Source organism: Martes martes (assembly GCF_963455335.1).
Source record: "Martes martes genome assembly, chromosome: 13".
In the NCBI taxonomy this organism is placed as follows: Eukaryota; Metazoa; Chordata; class Mammalia; order Carnivora; family Mustelidae; genus Martes; species Martes martes.
In genome coordinates, this window is record NC_137901.1 from 26,969,836 (window position 1) to 26,988,382 (window position 18,547).

Consider the following 18,547-nt stretch of genomic DNA (forward strand, 5'->3'; position numbering starts at 1 on the left):
AATGTTCATATGCCTCCCTCCCTTTTCTTCTGCTTCTGGAACCACTGCCAGCAGCAACAGCTTTTTGGGGCTGTCTTTCAGAATCTGTAAGTTTAATAACTGCAGGAAAGCTCCCCGGATGCGTCCCCCTGGGCTTAGCTGCGTTATGGTCTCGGTATTGACCAAAGGTCTCTGTACCCTCTCCAGAGGTAAACGTGTGAGGCAGCTCCCCCTCCCATCAGCCCCAGCCAGCCCTGCACTGAGCACACACCCTGGTCCCCGCCCTCATGGAGCTCACAGCCCAGCAGGGAAGCGGACATTAATACTTGCTTACCCTAGGGAGACAAGGGGATGGCAGGGAACTGGACTTGGACTGGGGCGGGGAGGGGGTTGTCAGGCAAAGCTCCTCTGAGGAAGGGAAGCTGGCACTACCCTTGGAAGGGTGATAAGAGGTAAGTAGGCCAGGCAGGTTCCAGACTGAGGGAACAGTCTGTGCAAAGGCCCTGTGCCAGGAGAAAGCCCGCTGTGTCCCCGGCTCTGAAGGGTCAGGGCAGCTTGAATGCCAGCGTGAGAGGGGAGATGGGGCAGCCATGTTGCTGGAGGGCCAGACCAGGGCCTGACCTGATGAGGCCTTGCAGTGTGGACCAGGATTCCGATTCTGTCATTATCCGAGGGCTGCAAGAACCCATGGAAGGATTTAAGCAGGTGGCAGTGGGGTGTGTGTGATGTGATCAGTGAGGAGTTGGGATTTAGTGGCAAATGTGGCTGTCCACACCTCAGGCATGAGCCAAATTCATCAGCTCCTAAGCAGAGACCCTTTGTCTTTTCCCAGAATTCAAAGACCTCAGGCCCTCAAAGAACTTTAGATCCCACAGCTGCAGAGGTGGGAAGCCTGAGATCGAGGTGCTGGCAGGGCTGGCTGCTGAAGCCTCCGCTTGGCTTGCTGATGGCCGCGTTCTCCCTTGGCCTTCATGTGGACTTCCTTCTGTACCTGCCCATGTCCTCATTTCCTCTTCTAATAAGGACATCAGTCATACTGGATGTGGGCCTATCCTCATGGCCTCATTTCAACTTAACCTCCTCCTTAAAGACCTTGTCTCCAAAGAGTCACATTCTGAGATCTCAGAGGTTAGGATCGCAAATAGGAATTTTAAAGGAGAGGTGATTTGGACCCCAAGAGTCCCTATACCGGCTTCCACCGTACCCTGCATCACAACGTTGTGGGGTGGGGTGGGGTGGGGTGAGGAATCTTACTTTTCCTACAGTCGGTGCCCATCCTTGTCCCACATCAGGGGTGCATGTCTGGTGCTCAGCAAGTTAGCCTTGAACTCTCATTTCTGCCTTGGGCCACCCACTCTGGTCTCCTGAACTGAGCTCCGTCCCAGCTGGTGACCCCTGGGCCCTGCACCACCCTGTCTCCTTCACATCCCTGTGGTCCCCAGACCCCGGGAGCCTGGGCCCTGGTGGCCCTGGGACTCTGAAAGGAGAGGAAAGGCGGAGGCATGTGCATAAGGCTCTGTCTCCTTTCCTGGGTCTGCAAGCTTAGGTTCAGTGGGACCTCCAGGGCTGACATCAGAAAGCCCAGAGACCAGCCTCGGACTCGAATGGTCCTAGCATCATCCGGGTACCCGTGGGCCTCACTGGCCTGGGGCCACACGTGCTGCTCCCAGTGGAGACTCTGAGTCATCGGGGGAAGGTTAAATCGCCATATGTGCGTGGAGGGGGCTGCACGGCTGGGCTGGGAAGCCCTTAAGGCGTAAGAATGACAGCTGGCACTCGGAGGCAACAGGGAGGGGTGGGATTCATCTGGGAATGATTCTGGTCCAAAATTGCTCCAAACACTGGTAGAAACCCAGTCAGCCGGCAAATTCCCACATGGAGAAGGCCTCAGTCCCGACGATGGCAGAAGCAGGAGGAGTCACTCTGTGGTGATGTATTATGACGTGCATCGTCACTAATACTTGTACAAATTATTTGTTTGAATGTAATCATTCCAGAGTCTCTTGGTTTTTGAGCCGGTTCCCACCCGGTGGGGCTGGTGCTTGGGGTGTCCCTCTCATGCTGCCCTTTCCCCATCTTTCTGGGGCGGGGAGGCCTGTGCTGCACCCAGGAACAGAGTCTGGGAGCCAGGGCCACCCGGGCTGGGGGCCCCCTTCATGCCCATGCATCTCGGAGTCCCCGAGATCGCTACATGAGCAATCCAGAAAGTTGGTAACTTAATTCTTCCCATATACCTGATTGTTGGTTTGGTGGGGTTGGAATTTTGGGAGAAAACCATTCCCCCCTCCTACACCGAATGCTAAAGATTTCCCCCATCGCCTTCTAGCGTCCAGAGTGATGAGAGTGTGATGCTTCTTGTTCTTTTGGAGGTGACCTGTTTTCTTCTCTCTGGAGTGTTTCCAGATCCTGCGGTTCTGAAATGTCTGGAGGGTGGGCTTCAGGACAGACACCTGTTGGACCTCTCCATCCGGGGTTCATGTCCAGACTCTTGAATGTTCTTTTGGATTTTTAAAAATATTTCCTTCTCTCCATTCCTATCTACTTCCTCTTTCCAGTCCTTCTAAGAGTCGCACCCCTGACTTTCTGGATCGCCCATGTAGCATTCCCTGTCTGATGTCCTCTCTTCTGTCTCTGCCCATTGTTTCCACTTTCTGAGAAAAGTCCTTGACTTCATTTTCCAGCTCTTTGAGCAAACTCATCCCTACCCTAGAGCTCCTTCTTTGTCCTCAGAGCAATCTATTCCTATCTTTAAGGGTGTCGTGTCTTCTAGGCTCTCTAGAGACACTAAGTAGACTCTTTTAAAGTTGTATTTTGTTCCTCCACCCTCTTTCTCTTTGGATATTTTAACTGATGGTTTCTCTTCATCTGGTTCCTGCCGGTTGACCAGGGGACCCTTGCTCATCTGATTCATATTGAAATTTAGAACAACAAAAAGCTGAAGAGCGGGACTTCCTCAAGAGTCCTTGTTGGAGACGCTACTCTTTTTGCTGTTATGATGTCCAGATCTTTTCACTGGGAATGATAATTTGTTTTGTTTTTGTTTTTTGGTAGGAACTGGCAGTCTGATTCAGTTCTTCCCCTCCCTCTGCCGGACACTGACTATTTGGCTGCTGTGGTTTGAAGGTTCTGGATACAGACTTACAACTGACGCTCATTTCCAGCACCGTGCCCTGTCCTCACCCTCCACTGTCTTTAAAAATGTTCCGTGGGGTTGGACACTGTCTCTGGGCCATGTCACCCCTCCATATGTCCCCCTCCTCTTTTCACACACTTGGCAAGATCTCTCTTCCTCTGAACTCCCCTGTCCCCATCAATCTATTCATCTGGTAGGTCTGTATAACATTTTTGTTCCTCTTCTGGAATTTTAGTGGTGTCTGCAGAGAAAGGAGATCAGAGCCTGGGATCAACCCTTAGTTTTTAAAGGAAAGGCAAATCTCTACATTTGCAAAGCAATTTATAAAATATTCTTATGCGTATTATCTCATTTGATCTTTATGACAACCCTGGAGATTAGCAGGACTGAGGTTGTTATATTGGTTGTACAGATAAAGCACCCAAGTCTCAGAGAGATTCAATGACTTGTCCAAGGCCACACTGCAAGTTGGGGATGGAGCCAGGATTCAAGGTTGGGAGTTTGGGCCCCAGCCTTGGTCCAGTGTGCGACAGGTATTGGAGGCACAGAGAATGGGACCCAGATGCTGGTAAGACTTGGACCTGGGACCCCGGCCCGCAGTCCTGCAAGGACTGTGTTTCCACGTGGTGTCTGAGGCATTGGCCATGTCGGGTGCTGCTCTAGGGACCTGTGGGTTGTGGAAAGCAGGGGAGGGAAGCCGTGGGGGAGGCAGGGGTGGGCCGTGTAATGCCTCTCTTCCGATGTCACATTAGCCTGAGAGGGGCGGGCTGCAGTGAGAGATTTGTGAAAGCCAGAAAGAAAGCATCAGCCTGGAAGAAGGAGGGATTCCTTCCAGCTCCTTAAAGCAGCCAACTAAGATCCTGCCACAGTGCACTTGTAGTCTCTTTTCTCTTCACCTGGACTGCTCCTTCCCCAGATGTTTGCATGGCTCCCTCCTAACCGTTTCAGTTCTTTGTGCCAAGTTCTCCTCTTCAGGGAAGCCCTCCCTGTCCAACCCTTCTGAAATGGTCACTTTTTGGTTCCTTTACCTTGCTTCATTTTTCTTCATAGCCCTCGCCTCTCCTGGACATGGCATTATTATCTGTTTTCTTTCTCTCAGTTGGGGTAAGAACCCTTGAGCTGAGATTTTCCCCTTGAACCCATTCTTAACCGTATAATCCGGTATTGTTAAATGTCGCACTAAGTGGTACAGCAGATTTCTAGCCCTTGTTCACCTCATCATCCTGAAGCTCTAGACCTGTGGAGCGGCAGGCAGCTCACCCTTTCTCCTTCCCAAAGCCTCCAGCAACCACCATTCTACTCCCTGTTTCTCAGAGATTGACCGCATAGATGCTCCATGGGCGGACTCATGCTATGTACATCGTTCCGTGACTGCCTTATTGCACGCGGCACGAGGTCCACTGCATTCGTCCAGCTTGTCACCTGTAGCAGATTTCCTGCCCGTGAAAGGCTGAAGAGTATTCTGTTGTGTGTTTATAACACGTTCTCTTTACCCATTGGGGGACCTTCAGCTGGTTTCTATTCCCTGCTTACTACCGAGTAATCCCACTGTGAACACGGGAGCGTACTGAGGTCTTTCCCATCCTGACGACAAGTCCTGTGGATATAGACACAGATGCAGAGCTGATGGGTCATATGGTAGCTCTATTTTTAATTTTGGGGGGAACCTCCATGCTGCCTCCCGTGCTGGTTGTACCGGTATGCGTTCCCACCAACACTGTCCCAGGCTTCCCTTTTCTCCACATCCCCGCCAGCGCTGGCGATCTTTTTTTGTTTTCTCGCTGTTAGCCATCCTAACAGGTGTGAGGGGATGCCTCGTTGCGCTTTCGTTTTGCCTTTCCCTGATGATGAGTGATGTTGAGCGCCTTCTCATGTGCCTCTTGGCCGTCTGGATGTCTTCTTTGGAAAAATGTCTGTTAAAGTATTCTGCCCATCTTAAAATCGGTTTATTTGGTTTTCTGTTATTGAGTTGTAGGAGCTCCTTATCTATTTTGGATTTTAACACCACATCAGATACACGGTCTGCAAATACTTTCTCCCGTTCTTTATGTTGACTTTTCGCTCTGCTGTGGTCCTTTGCTGTACAGAAGCTTTTTAGTCTGACACAGTCCCGCTTTTGTCTTTTGTGCTCTTGTTGTCATGTGCATACATACCTGTTTTCCATTTGCCTCCTTTCTAATATTTAAAGTCCGTGGGAACAGGGAGCTGTTTTGTTCTCTGCTCTAGCCCCAGTTCCTGCCATATAGAGGAGTTCAACCAATAATTATAGACTCTATTTGAACTCAGACTTATGGCTTCATTCACTAATTTATTGATATGCTCAGTGCCTATGTCCCACACATCAGCCATGTGCCTTACCACTGGATTTATGGGGGTGAACTTGGGCACCACCCCCTGCCCCTGCAGTATTTACTTTCTTGTGGGAAAGATCAAGAGTGGGAAGGAACAGGTTATGGGTTTTACAAAAGGGGAAAGTCCAGGGGATGGTGAGTGAGCACCATCAGGGTGGTGCTGTTTGATCATAAAAATAGCTTACCTGTCTCAGGTAAGCTGTGCACACTTCCCATGCCTAGCCCTTTATTGCATCACTTTATTTAATAATCTTAACAAATCTGGGACTGTGAGTGATAATCTATTATTAGGCTCATTATAGAGACGAAGCTCTGAGAGGTCAATTACCTGTCTGAGGTCCCCTAGTTAGGAGGTATCTGAACTTGGTCTGGGGCCCAGCTCCTCTTCTGGCTCCGAAATCCATGCACTTGGCCACTCTCCTATATGACTCTCCTGCAGTCACCCTTCTCCACACCAGTTATGTGTGCATTGCATCTGTGGGGGAGGCTTGCCCTGTTGGGGAGCAACTGTTTCCCCTCCAGCTAAACACAGGGGACCCAGCTCTGCAGAATGAGCCTGGTTTTTACCTTACACCGAAGTGAGTATTTGCCCTGTTTTGTGAATCAAAGAGCTCTTCGGGCAGCCAATGAAAACTTCAGATTCTCCCCCAAGATAGCACATGGGCAGACAAACAGGGGATTTTGTCTGTAATTTGTAGCATTCCTGAGTTTCCCTAAGACTGGCGGCTCCATGGACGAAGTTGATGTTGAGGCTGCTGGCTCGGGATCGGCTGGTTTGCAGGTGGCCAGCAGGCTTGCGGGAGAGCAGTCGGCTCTGTCTAGGGATGAGCAGGGCCCCAGATGCTGGGGCGCCCAGCACACCCCAAATAAGAAAACACAGCTCATGTAAAGGTCCACACCAGGATTTGGCACCTGGGGAGCAGGAAGGAAGGCTTGGGAATGCCGACACTCTGTCCAGCCTGGCCCTTACTTGTGCTTTTCTGTCCTCCACTCCCCAAGGGTGAAGCAATCGGAGCTGTTCGACAGATGGAAGAGCCTGCAGATGTGCAGATGGGCGATGAATATCTCGGAAGCCAACCAGTTCAAGTATCTGTGATTTGTCTGCCCTTCCCAACCCTTCCGCGGGGGCTGCTCTTCTGCCACCCCGTCCCGCAGGGCCCCACCCCGGGCTCATCTTCCCCAGAGCTGGCCCCGGCTGGGCTTTGGGATCTGGGTCATGGGGAGGTTCTGACTCTGTGCCCAGGCTGAGGTGGACACCTTGCTGGCTGCTGTCCCCCACATGACGACCCTTGGGCCCCACGGCAGCCTCGGAGCTGTTGTCTCCCGACAGCCCATCACGGAGCCATGCTGGGCTCCTCGGCCCGAGGCCTGCTGCAGATTCGTCTCTTTTCTAACCCAAAGCAATAGATTATCAGCTCCCAGAGAGGTGAGAGCCCTAGCTTAAGGTTCTCCTCTCTGTGGGAGCTAAGCTGCTGGCTGATGCCCACAAATTCCTTTTGATCGATGGGAACTGTAGGGTTCTCTCCTTTGCTGACCTTCTGGGAGCTCACGGTATTGTTTCGGTGCAGACAGAGCTCATGGAATGGAATTGGGGGGAGCTGAGGAATGTGGGCAGGAACCGGTTGCGGGCAAGTCAGGTGGTAGTTCCCACGTACCCAGGAGCCATGGGCTCGAGGCCCACCTACCCGGGAAGCTTCGAGAAGCAAATGACACTCAGCATTCTGTCTTTCCTTAGAAGTCATTTGTCCAGTTTGCCGCTGTTCCAGGCCCTGTCTAGAGACCGAGTTGTAGTTTTAAGTGGCACGTTTTTAGAAATGTAGATGTTTAACTTGGTAATCCCTGAAGAGCAGATGCCGGCAGCCACACCCCAGAGGTCTCAATGAGACTGTGGGTTCCTGTCCGAGGCCGTGTAGGAGTTTGCACTGACCTCTTCCTTCCCCCCACCGCCTCCCATCATAAAATTCAAACGTGAACTTGAGCCCAGTGCTGGGAGGAGGGAATGGGTCCAAGACCTGTGTGGTAGGTGCCCCCCCAAATCTGCCACTTAGCAAGGGGTGTCATGGTGGGCACAGCACTGGCCAGGCAGCTTATCAACGCCCTGCCTAGAGGAGGTCAGGAAGATGTGAAAGGGTGTCTTCTGGGTTGAGAGCTGAGCACGGCACAGAAGACTCCTTGGTGGGATCTGTATGTCTAAGGAAATAATGAAGAAACAGGAAGATGATTGACAGGAGAAAAACAAGGATCCCTTCAGCAGGGATCAGCCAGCAGGATCCTGGGGAGAGGCTCCAGGGGAGCCCACACTCTTCTGAGAGTGGGCGTGGGGAAGTAGTTTCAGGTGTGGGGAAGGGAGAGGACATCAGCCTTGCTAGGCTCTAAATGGAAAAACTTCTAGACAGGTGGATTGCCTCCCTTTGCTCTTATCACAAGCTCATTGACCCATGATGAGATTCTTAACTTAGACTTGTAAGAGTCTAGCACAGTGAAATGCGAGGTGTGGGAGGGGTGTGCTAGTAGATAGACATGAGCTTTCCAGTTGTAGGAGAGGGGTCCTGTAACTGAGGCCTTCCCCTACCCTACTGCCTACAAATAGATGCATTGGCCTTCTGGTTTATATATCAGTTACTTGTGAGCTTGGTTAATGGGGGTCAGTCTCCCCCTTGTTCCCCCCCATTGAAGTACTCTCCAGCAGGCTGACAAGACTGAGTTTCTGGACCAGCAAAGCTAAATACTGACCCATGGCCTCCGCCTGGCCAGGCATCTGGCCTCTAGTCTGGGAGGCCTTAGTCACATTCTGAAACTCAACACTGCACAGGAAAGACTTCTCTCTGTGACCAGCAGCCAGCTGAGCTCCCCAGTGAAATCCTTGCAAGAGAAAAAGTCATAAAAAGTAATTTTATAACCTTCCTGGTTTTGGTAACCTACAGTCACAGAATTACAGAGGGTCAGAGGCGGAAGGGCCAAAGCTGAATTCTTTTTCTTTTTTTTTTTTTAAGATTTTATTTATTATTTGACAGAGAAAGATACAGAGAGAGAGGGAACACAAGCAGGAGGAGTGGGAGAGGGAGAAGCAGATTCCCCACTGAGCAGGGAACCCAATGCAGGGCTCGATCCCAGGACCCTGGGATCATGAACTGAGCCAAAGACAGACGCTTAATGACTAAGTCACCCAGGCGCCCCGCAAGGCTGTATTCTATAGACAAGGAAGCTGAGGTCCAGTCTGGGGAAGACCCCTGCCCCGGGCCCCACTGCTGGTGGGAGCAGAGCAGAAACTAGAACCCAAGCCTCTTGACAGCAGGGTGGCAACCCCATGTTTCCATCCCAGACCTTGAGGGGAAGCTTCCAGAAAGCTCCTCCTCAAACATTGTTGGTGGTCATCATCCCGGCTCCTTGGGGAAGGTGTCCCATCCCTCCTGGGGCCACCTAGGTGCTGCATGGGACCGTACCTGGAGCTAGTGCTGGGGGGAGGAGGCCAGTGTGGACATGGCACCTCACTGCTGCTTCCGGAGGAAATGGAGCCTTGTGGGTTCAAAGCCCCACGTGAGAGAGCAGCAGCTGGCCTGCTCCGTAAGGTCTAGCCCTTGGGCAACCAGTGGGGAGGGCTTTGGGCCCCCAGGGCAGGGGAGGGCAGGGCCCAGGACTGGACCCCTCACCAGGCCTTGGAGAAGGAGTGACCAGGGGGAGCACTGGCTGCAGCCGGAGGGATGATAGATGACTCCACCCTCTCTGGCCAGGCAGGCTCCCAGGCCGGCCTCAGCAGCCACCTTCTCCCTAGGAGCCTTTATTTTTTATTTTTTAGTTTTGTGACACCTGCTTGCGTCATCTGAGCTTTACCCCTTCTGTAGCTTGTGTTTGAGTGGTTTTTTTGGGGGGGAGTGAAAGCCAGGGGGCTTTTATTTATTTTATTTATTTATTATTTATTTTTAGAAACAGTGAACTCCTGAGAACCTGTTTTGGAAGTCAGTCAGACTCCTCTTTCCACAGGAAGTGGAAGCACCAGCCCACCAGCCCTCTGTCTGACCGCACCCCCCTTCCTAAGACACTTCCTAAATGATTGAAATTGATCATTTTGTCTTGGGTTTTTGCCCCCATGAGAGGGGGTAAATGCCTTGTTTACAGTCTGATCGGGGCCCAGGACCCGAGGATGAGCTTGGTACCCCCAGATTTCCAACAAGGCTGGAGAAACAGCATTTCCAACGAGTAGCAGGATGCCCGGTGGACCTTGATGAGCGCCCGAGTGAGGCGTGACTCAGCCCAGGGCTGGCCAGCAGCTGGCTTTCCACACTCGTGTGACTAACACCAGGCAGGGACCACTGGCAGGGCCCCCGCCATCAAGGGGCCGTGGTTCAGGTGGGGAGAGAGACTGTGGGTGGTGAAGGGGGTGGCGTCCGGTCTGTGCTCCAGGTCTTCGGAGGCCGGAGAGGTCAGTGGGGTGGGCAGCCGGGAGCTCTCAGGGAACAAGGCCAGCGTGAGGAGAGGAGGAAAGGCCCAGGCATTGGGAGGCGTGTCGAAGGCAGGGGAACAGTGTGAGCAGAAGTGTGGGGAGGGGGGGTGAGTGCGGTGTGGGTGGGGGCTTCCTGGCCATCTTGAGGGGCCTCAGTTCCATGACTCCCCGTTTTCCAGAGGCTTGGCTCTGCCCCGTGTCACCTGTCTCTCCCGCTCTGTCTCCTGCCTGGCAGGTCCACTCTGTCCAGGTGCTGCAACGCGCCCTCCTTCCTCTTCACCACCCAGAAGAACACACCCCTGGGGACAAAGCTCAAGTACGAAGTGGACACCAGTGGCATCTACCACATCAACCAGGAGATCTTCCGCATGTTTCCCAAGGTGCCGCTTTGGGCAGGGCCGCCTGGGCGGGGCAAATGGGCGACCCCATGGGGCCCTATGTGGCTCTGCCCATGGGGTGTGGCATCCGTCTGCTGGACCCTCCGCACCCACCGTCCTGGCTCTAGTGGACTTGGTAGACCATCCGAGCACCGTGAATCCCAACTGGCTACTCTTTGAGTGACTCAGGCAGGAGAGTGCTTGTCAAACTTTGGTTATTGCCTTGCTTGCCGAGGACAGCCTGAAGCTATCTGGGAGGGTGATTAAGCATTCATCCCCCACGAGAGACAGGTGTCGGAGCAAAAATGTTCATGCAAAGGTTGTGTGCCCAAGAGATCACAGACCAGTAGAAAGCAAAGCGAGAAAGATTGATCTCACGTTGGCTGACCTTGGACACTTATGATGTCTTCCAAGGTCTCAGTCTTCCTGTCCATAACAATGGAGTCTGGGCTAGGAATAGGTGTGGCAGAAAATCTCACTTAAACAAGGTAGATGTTAATTGTTCTCCTTTCCATAAAAGAAATCTGGACGTAGGCTGTTCTTCAAAGCTAGGACAGTGACTCCCTGGTCAGCTGGGGGGGTGGGGTGGATCCCAGGGTAAGTGATCCCCCTGCATGAACGGAATGTGTCACTGAAGGCTCGACATATGCACTCTGTTGGGGCCTGACCCGGGCCTCAGACTCTCCGAGCAGGGGCCCTGTAACCTGCATTTTCAGTTCATGCTGATGGTTACCCTCTGAAGAGGAGGAAGATTTCGCTGGATGTGTACATAAGCACCTCCTGGAGAGGGCTGGGTCCAGAGCAGGACTTAGTGGGTCCAGAGTGTAGACGTGCTTAATGGGGGCATGTTCAGGTCTTTCCAGATGGAATCCGAGGGTCTGGGCTGCCCTGCTTCCACAGGAGGGCTCATGAAACCACAGCCACGGCTCCCTGGTGCTGCTGCTTGCACAGGGGGCACAGATAACATTGGGCCTTTGGGGGCAGCGGTGGTGGGGGACTTGGAGGAGGGGACGTGTCACACAGACTCTCCCCCATCACAGCGCTGGAGGACGATGGATACAAGCCACCTTTACGAGGTGGGTCTTGTAAGGCCCGGGACAGGAGGCGGGGGACAGCAGGTGGATTTGCTTCTCCTGCGGGTGGTGCCAGTGGGTGACACCCAGTTCAGTTATGACATACAGGTCCACGGAGGGCCATGGGTTTGGACTGCTGAGTCCCGGGGAATTAGAGCAGGGCTGCCAAACGTTCTCTGGAAAGGGCCAGAGAGTAAACATTTTAAGCTTTGCAGGCCATATGTTCTCTGTCACCGCTGTTCTCCTTTATGGCAGCAGCACAAAGCCCCCACAGACCTTCATAAGGCAACGAGCATGGCTGGGCTCCCGGAACGCTCTAGCTCCTATTAGGCACTGAAATGGGAACTTCATCTAATTTTTACATGTCCCAGATCTTCTTGTTTTGATTTTTGCCCCCAACCACTTACAAAGATAAAATCCACACTTAGCTTGCAGGGTATACAGAAACAGGCCGGTCTGACGTGGCCCACCAGCCATAATGAGCCCCCCTCCCTCCCCGATTCAGAGCCTGTGATCTAGAAGTATTGCCTCAGGGTAAGTCTTTCTTTGGGTTTGTATAAAATACAGCTTCTCGGGCTCCTACCCCCGCCCTGGGGATTCTGATTCCATGGTTCTGGGATGGAGCCCAGGAATTTCTATTTTCAGAAAGTACTCCAGGTTGTTTTTGATGTACAGAAGTTTGGGAAGCACTGACAGAGAACATAAAGGTCTCTATCTCTCCAAAGATAACTTTGGTTTTTTCCTTTCCCTGGTAGAAGTCAAACAGTGCAGTTTTCCCCACTGGCTCTGAGATACCCTTGTTCCCCCTCTTGGCTTCTGGGCCCGTCCCTCCAGGGAAAATGGGCCTGGAGGGAAAGCTTCCCACAGACGGATGCAGCCTCTCCTGCAGACCTAGACTCCTTCCTGGTCCACTGTGGTGTGATTTTCCATGACCCCACCTGGCAGCGGGCCCCACCGGAAGCCCAACGTGCCGGTAGGCTGCTGTCGTTCAGGGCTGGCCAGCTGTGAGTGTGCTAGGAGGGGAGCTGCTCTGCAGGCTCCTGGGCAGGGGGGAGCTTTGGGGCCTCTTGACAGTAATAGGATCCTGGTCCCCATGCAGAGAGACCTCTGGGTCAAGCACCGCCCTGGGCAGGCTTTTCATTTACACCAGTAGTTTTTAACCGTGGGGGACCCTTGGCCGTGTTTGGAGACAGTTTAGTTGTCACAATGGGGAGATACCCTTGACCTCTAGTGGGGAGAAGCCAGGGATGCTGCTAAATGTTCTGCAGCTCCCAGGTCAGTCCCCCATAATGAGGAATGATCTGGCCCCAAATGTCAACAAGCGCCAAGTTGAGACACTCTGCTCTACACTAACGCATAGAAAAGCATAACACTCGCATGTTATTATCCGAATTTTCAGATGGAAAATCTGAGTTGCTGAAAACTCAGAACACTTGTCCATGGTTCCTTCGTCTCATGCTGGGGCAAAACCAGGACTGAACTTGGGGCTTTTGCCTCAGGCACCCAATCCTGGCCGGCCCCAGACTTTCCTGGTTTGACCCAAGCAAATTCCTATATTGCATGCAAAGCTCCCCGGTTGTGGGCAAGCTGGGGTGTTTGGTCGCCCTACCCTTGACTCTGGCTCTGTGCTTCTGTCTGTGCCATGCGTGTGGCTGCTGGGCTCCGTCTGCCTCCGGTTGCCCAGGAGGGGGTTATGACCTAGAGCAGGGACATGGCAGACAAGGACACTTTACTGTCAGGCCAGCCAACGTTTGCTTTTTCCTGCCAACTTGTCTGTGGTCCCTGGAGGGCGTGTCCATGGAGCCTTTGTGGGCAGCCAGAGCCCAGACCAAAGTAACCCCAGCAGTCAGGGCATGACAAGGTCAAAGTGCTGTGAGATGGTCACTCCCAGGGCTCCTGAGAGTGCCACTGTCACTCAGGGTGAGACCCAGGCTCTCCTGCACTCAGAGCCCTTTCTCTGCCGAGCTTCGAGGTGTTTTAGGCCCTTCCTGCTCCCCAGTGGTGGCCTTGCTTCCTCAGCCTTGGTCTCTACTCCCTGCTGCTGCCAAGTCCCAGCATCTGTCCCAGTCTCTTTGTGTCCCAGGCTTGCGTCCTCCCTGTATACCTGGCCCTGAGCTGAAAGGGGTGAGGGTCAGGTTTAGGGCCCTGTCCCTGTCTCTGCTGCTGTCATCCCCCAGCACATCTGCATAAACCAATAAAATATGCATCCGGGAAGTCCTACAGAAGATGAACTTCCAAACATCGGGAAAACCAAAAGCAAGCAGGGCTGGCCATCACCTGTACTTTCTTTCGGGAAACCTGAGGTATTCCAGGGCTGGTTGAAAAGGCAGTAGAGACCTGGCTTCTCTTCCAGCTTATTCGTAATTGCCGGGGGGCCTGGGAACAGGTCTCCTGACCTCTCTTCTCATCTGCAAAGTGCGATAACCACTTTCCCCCCATAGTCCCTGCCAGGCTGGCTGGGCACGCGGCCGTGGGTACAGGGGTGAGGGCAGTGGGATAAGGTAGGCAGGGCGTCGCCTCTGACAGCTGTGCACCCGTCTCCCCCAGGACATGCCCTATTATCGGTCCCAGTTTAAGAAGTGCGCAGTGGTGGGCAATGGAGGGATCCTGAAGAACAGCCGCTGTGGGAGGGAGATCAACAGCGCCGACTTTGTCTTCCGGTAAGAGAATCACCCTGGCTCTGCACCTGCTACCCGCTTGGTGCTCCCACTGCCTGCTCTTCCCACTGCCTGCTCTTCCCTCTACTGGCGCCCCAGCCCCGTGCCCTCATGCTGTCCTTCAGCTGATCAGTCCCCGCTCCCCACCCCTGCACACCTTTATACTCTGCCTTCTCCAGCCCTGTCGCTCAGGGCCAGTGGCTGAAACTCAGGGCCTCAGTCTCCATATCTGCGGAATAGGAGGCTCCTGAAGAGCATGGCAGGTGTGAGGACACTGAACACTCCTGGGAGCTGGGCAGATCTGCTGGAGAGGCCATCTGGACGGCCACCTCCTCGGCTGAGTTCTACTCTTTCAGAAGCAGTGCTTGGAACCCGTGCAGCCTTGTGGCTGACACCAGTGCTGGCTTTGCTCTGGCTTTAAGCTGGAGACTGGTCCTTGTATTTTCTCCTTCCTTAGCTAGAGCCCCCTCATCTCTCTGGTGATCCTCACTTCGGGATCAAGAAGTTGGGTTGAAAATAAAGCTTTAAGCAAAGGGATTGGGGTTGAGGCTCTAGTGGGGTCTCACGGGTCAGGGATCCATAATCACTGTGCCATTTGGGGTGGGAGGGGGAAGGAGTTGAACTTGCCCCTCTATGCACAGGCTACCAAGATTCCAGCCCGCTGGCTGCCTGGGCACTGCTCTGCCCGTGAGAGCACCATCTTGCCTTCCCCATGCCCTCGCACTGCCCACGCTCTGGCTCCCTCTGGAAGGAATGAGTGAGCGTGCACAGCCAGGCTGCCTTGTGTCTTCTGCAGGTGCAACCTACCCCCCATCTCAGAGAAGTACACCATGGATGTGGGCGTGAAGACGGACGTAGTCACTGTGAACCCCAGCATCATCACAGAGAGGTCAGTGAGCCTCCTCCAGATTGCTGCTGCCCAGTAGAGTAGCCATGAGCCATGACCACTGGACATGTGACATCCAGATGGACAGGTGCTGTCTGTAGCAGGAGACACACACCTGATTCCAAAGGCTTACCATGCAAAAGATGATGGGCCACAGTTCCTCAATTGTTTATATTGATTACATGTTGAAATAGTAGTATTTTGGGTCTATCGAGTTAAAGAAAACATTGCAAGCATTCAATAGGATATGACAAAAAATTAATTCACCCATGTCTTTCTGCTTATTTAAATGTGATCCTTAGAACATTGAAAATTCCATATGTGACCTATATTATATTTCCCCCTGACAGCACCGGTCCACACCGTCTTCACCTAGAAGGGCTGTAAAGCTTTCCAGTGTGTGATGGGGGCAAGAAGCTTCCTAAGCTGGTGTGTCCAGGCAGCTCTGGGGAGAAGCCTCAGGCAAAGATCTCAGCCCCCACCGAATGCCCCTCCTGGGCTCTGTCTGTGTGGGAGGCCTGGGGGAAGGGGGTTAAGGGGTTAAAACTCCAGCAGGGACACAGTCCCACCTTCCAGGTCAGGCTAGGAGCAAGAAGGGAGACAGCCAGAGACCAGAAGATGGGGAGCTGGTAAATCAGGTCAGATGCCCGAGGTCACTTACAGTCAGCAACATGAGGGAGCACCAGAGAGGAGGGAGATGAGCCCGCGGGAGGACGCTTTAATGTGAAGAAGGAGGTGAGGGAGGGGCTTTGGGGGAGGAGGGAAGGAGGTGGCAGGCAGCCTTTTTCCCTATATTTCATTGGGGACCTTGGGAAAGAAAGTACAGGCAAATGGCCAGAGGACTCCAGGATTAGCCTCCACTTCCTCACTCCTTCCCCACCGAGGCCACCCTGGGACGCCCTCATCCCTGGGGGTGAAGCACAGCTGTCCCCACGCTGTTGTCCCTCTGGGTCCACTTACAGAAAAATAGCCGCCCGAGAAAGGCAGGGCATTCATCTTCGGGGGTGAAGGAAATGATAGGGAACAGCAGAGTGGACTTGAGTCCCCTGCGTCCTCCAAAGAGGTCCCGGGGTGCCGGGTGGGGGCAGCGAGGCCTCCGGGGGGCACGGCCTGGGGAGTGGGCTGCCGACCCTCTTGCTCTGGCCCCGCCCAGGTTCCACAAGCTGGAGAAGTGGCGGCGGCCCTTCTACCGGGTGCTGCAGGTGTACGAGAACGCGTCGGTGCTGCTGCCCGCCTTCTACAACACGCGCAACACCGACGTGTCCATCCGCGTCAAGTACGTGCTGGACGACTTTGAGTCGCCGCAGGCCGTGTACTACTTCCATCCGCAGTACCTGGTCAACGTGTCGCGCTACTGGCTCAGCCTGGGGGTGCGCGCCAAGCGCATCAGCACCGGCCTCATCCTGGCCACGGCCGCCCTCGAGCTCTGCGAGGAGGTGCACCTGTTCGGCTTTTGGGCCTTCCCCATGAACCCCTCAGGCCTCTACATCACCCACCACTACTATGACAACGTCAAGCCCCGCCCCGGCTTCCACGCCATGCCCTCCGAGATCTTCAACTTCCTGCACCTGCACAGCCGAGGCATCCTGCGCGTGCACACGGGCACCTGCACCTGCTGCTGAGGGCAGCGCGGGTCGGCCGGCCGGCCACCCGGCGAGCAGAAGCGCGCACCTCCTTTCCCTTCCGTGCCGGGTGCTATGGGGGGCGCCTGGCGGTCAGGCGGTCACTACCTCCGGCGCTCGACTTCCTGCGTGGGTGGTGTGGGCCCGGAGGCAGGGCTGGGGGTTCCCCCCATGGGGCAGAGCTGGCTGCGTGCTAAGCTCCCTGGCCTCGGCCGGGGGGACCGTGTCCCCACCCTGCCCACGGGGAGCATGCTGCCAAGCCACACCCTGAGATGGGGGGCCTGGGGGATTGCAAGTGAATAAAGCACATTTGCACTCAATTTTAGCATTCAGGAGAGCACACACAGCAGTGGCCTTGTCGCAGCTAAAGGAAGGCCCCCCAGGACTGAAACGAGGGAGACTGGACATGGGAGGACCATCAAGATTTAACTCAGACTTTTGGCTTCCAGGGTTTTATCCTACAGCCTCAGCCGCGAACTGCTATCTAGAATCTCAGAACTTACAGATCAACCCAGCAGCCAGACCTTCCTGTGAAGATAGAGTGGCACAGGGAGATCCAGCATCGTAACCACAGTCACTCCAACGGATCGGAGTCCCTCAAGCAACACCGTGAGATCTAACGCAAGCCCCATGTCTTAGCATCTCTGCTGCGACACCATGAGCTGGGAGCCGCGCTCTTTCACACACGTCCTCAGGCGCACACACAGTCTCGGCCCCTCCCGGTCCCATCCTGCGTGCGATCTTCCCATGAGAAGGACCAGCCATTTGCACGAAGGTTTTCAAACCAATGGTATTGACTCAACCCGTGCTTCACAATCTGCTTCCTCTCCTGTCTCCTTATTTTCAGCTCTGTTTCAACCAGGAGTTATTTATAAGATTCCTTCCTCTTTCTGCTCCGGAATTCTGTGGAATCCTGCTACGTTGTGCTCCTGGCCTGGAACTGTAGGCTCCAGGCTGGAAAGCACAGAGATGGAACCGATGAGCTTTGCAGATGGAAGTGCGTCATGGCCTCCAACACCAGCATCACTGAGGGTCCCGCGGGGAAGGCAGGACTTCCACATCACACAGCCTGGCCTTCGCACACATGGACCCACAGAGCCTGTGCTTTGGGAGGTCAACTGGGCCTGGGCCGAAAGAGGTTAACATGGCATTTCACTTGTGAAGTTCATTCCCTTTGCTTTCCCCATGGTGTTTCCGCCATCAGTGTGGTCCCACCTAAGAGACACCCCTGGTGACTTGCTTTAGGACCTAGCTTCGTGGACTCATGCAATGTTAGTTCTGGAGGGACTTCAGGCCCCTTTCTCCCATTCTCCCCTCCCTCCTTTTTCCAGAAGCCTATTCTGCTTGGGTGAGGGGGTGGGCTTGGGAAGACAGGGTGACGAATAAAGGCAGAGTCGCTTTCTTCTAGGGATGGCGGGCAGACCGTACACAGACCCCAGCCCAGCCTGCTAGGTGCCCCGAGGAGGGCAGGGAGCTGAGAGGTCTCAGCAGGGAGGGGGACCTGCCATCCAGTGACCATCTTTTATAGGCAAAGCAGCAGGTCCTGCCAGTGGGAGACAGGGGCAAACGCGGGCTCAGCTCCAGGCTCCCGGTCCAGGGCTCCTTCCTTGACAAAACCACTTCTGTTTCATTTGGTGGGTGGTTATGGAGTGCACACTCCATGCACAACACTGTTTTAGATGGGACCTTCTGCCTTCGTTGTGAGCCCTGGTCCTGACTTGGGCAGTCCTCACGCTGCTTGTCTGTAGAGCAGGGAAGCAGCCAACAGGACAACATAGACCCTAGTGCACCATAAGCTGGGAAAAACCATGCAAGGGCAGTGGGTGGCTAGGCTTGCTTGGGCTCTGCCTGTTCCTCCCAAGGAAGGTACTTCTGGGGAAGGTTCCAGTTGGCTGAGCTTTCCAGCCTCGTGTTTGTGGTTAATGGAGCCCAGCTCTTGAGACCGTGGCGTGTCAGGACTGTGAGGCTCCTAAAGACCATTTTGTCCCATTTAACGAAACAGCCCTAGAATGGGAACATGGCCTGGGT

General features: G+C 54.1%; 1 protein-coding gene across 2 annotated transcripts in view; it reads left to right on the forward strand.

Moving 5' to 3' along the window:
- Positions 1-17,922, forward strand: part of ST8SIA5 (ST8 alpha-N-acetyl-neuraminide alpha-2,8-sialyltransferase 5) — a gene marked incomplete at its 5' end in the record, with an annotated part of 50,997 nt that extends 33,075 nt beyond the window's left edge. For both annotated transcript variants that reach the window (XM_080821418.1, XM_080821419.1), the window contains 5 exons: positions 6,463-6,549; positions 10,140-10,284; positions 13,902-14,014; positions 14,808-14,900; positions 16,051-17,922. In XM_080821418.1, the coding sequence (XP_080677544.1) occupies positions 6,463-6,549; positions 10,140-10,284; positions 13,902-14,014; positions 14,808-14,900; positions 16,051-16,519 (907 nt within the window). In that variant the 3' untranslated portion in view covers positions 16,520-17,922. The remainder of the gene's footprint in view (positions 1-6,462; positions 6,550-10,139; positions 10,285-13,901; positions 14,015-14,807; positions 14,901-16,050) is intronic.
- Positions 17,923-18,547: the final 625 nt, after the last annotated feature.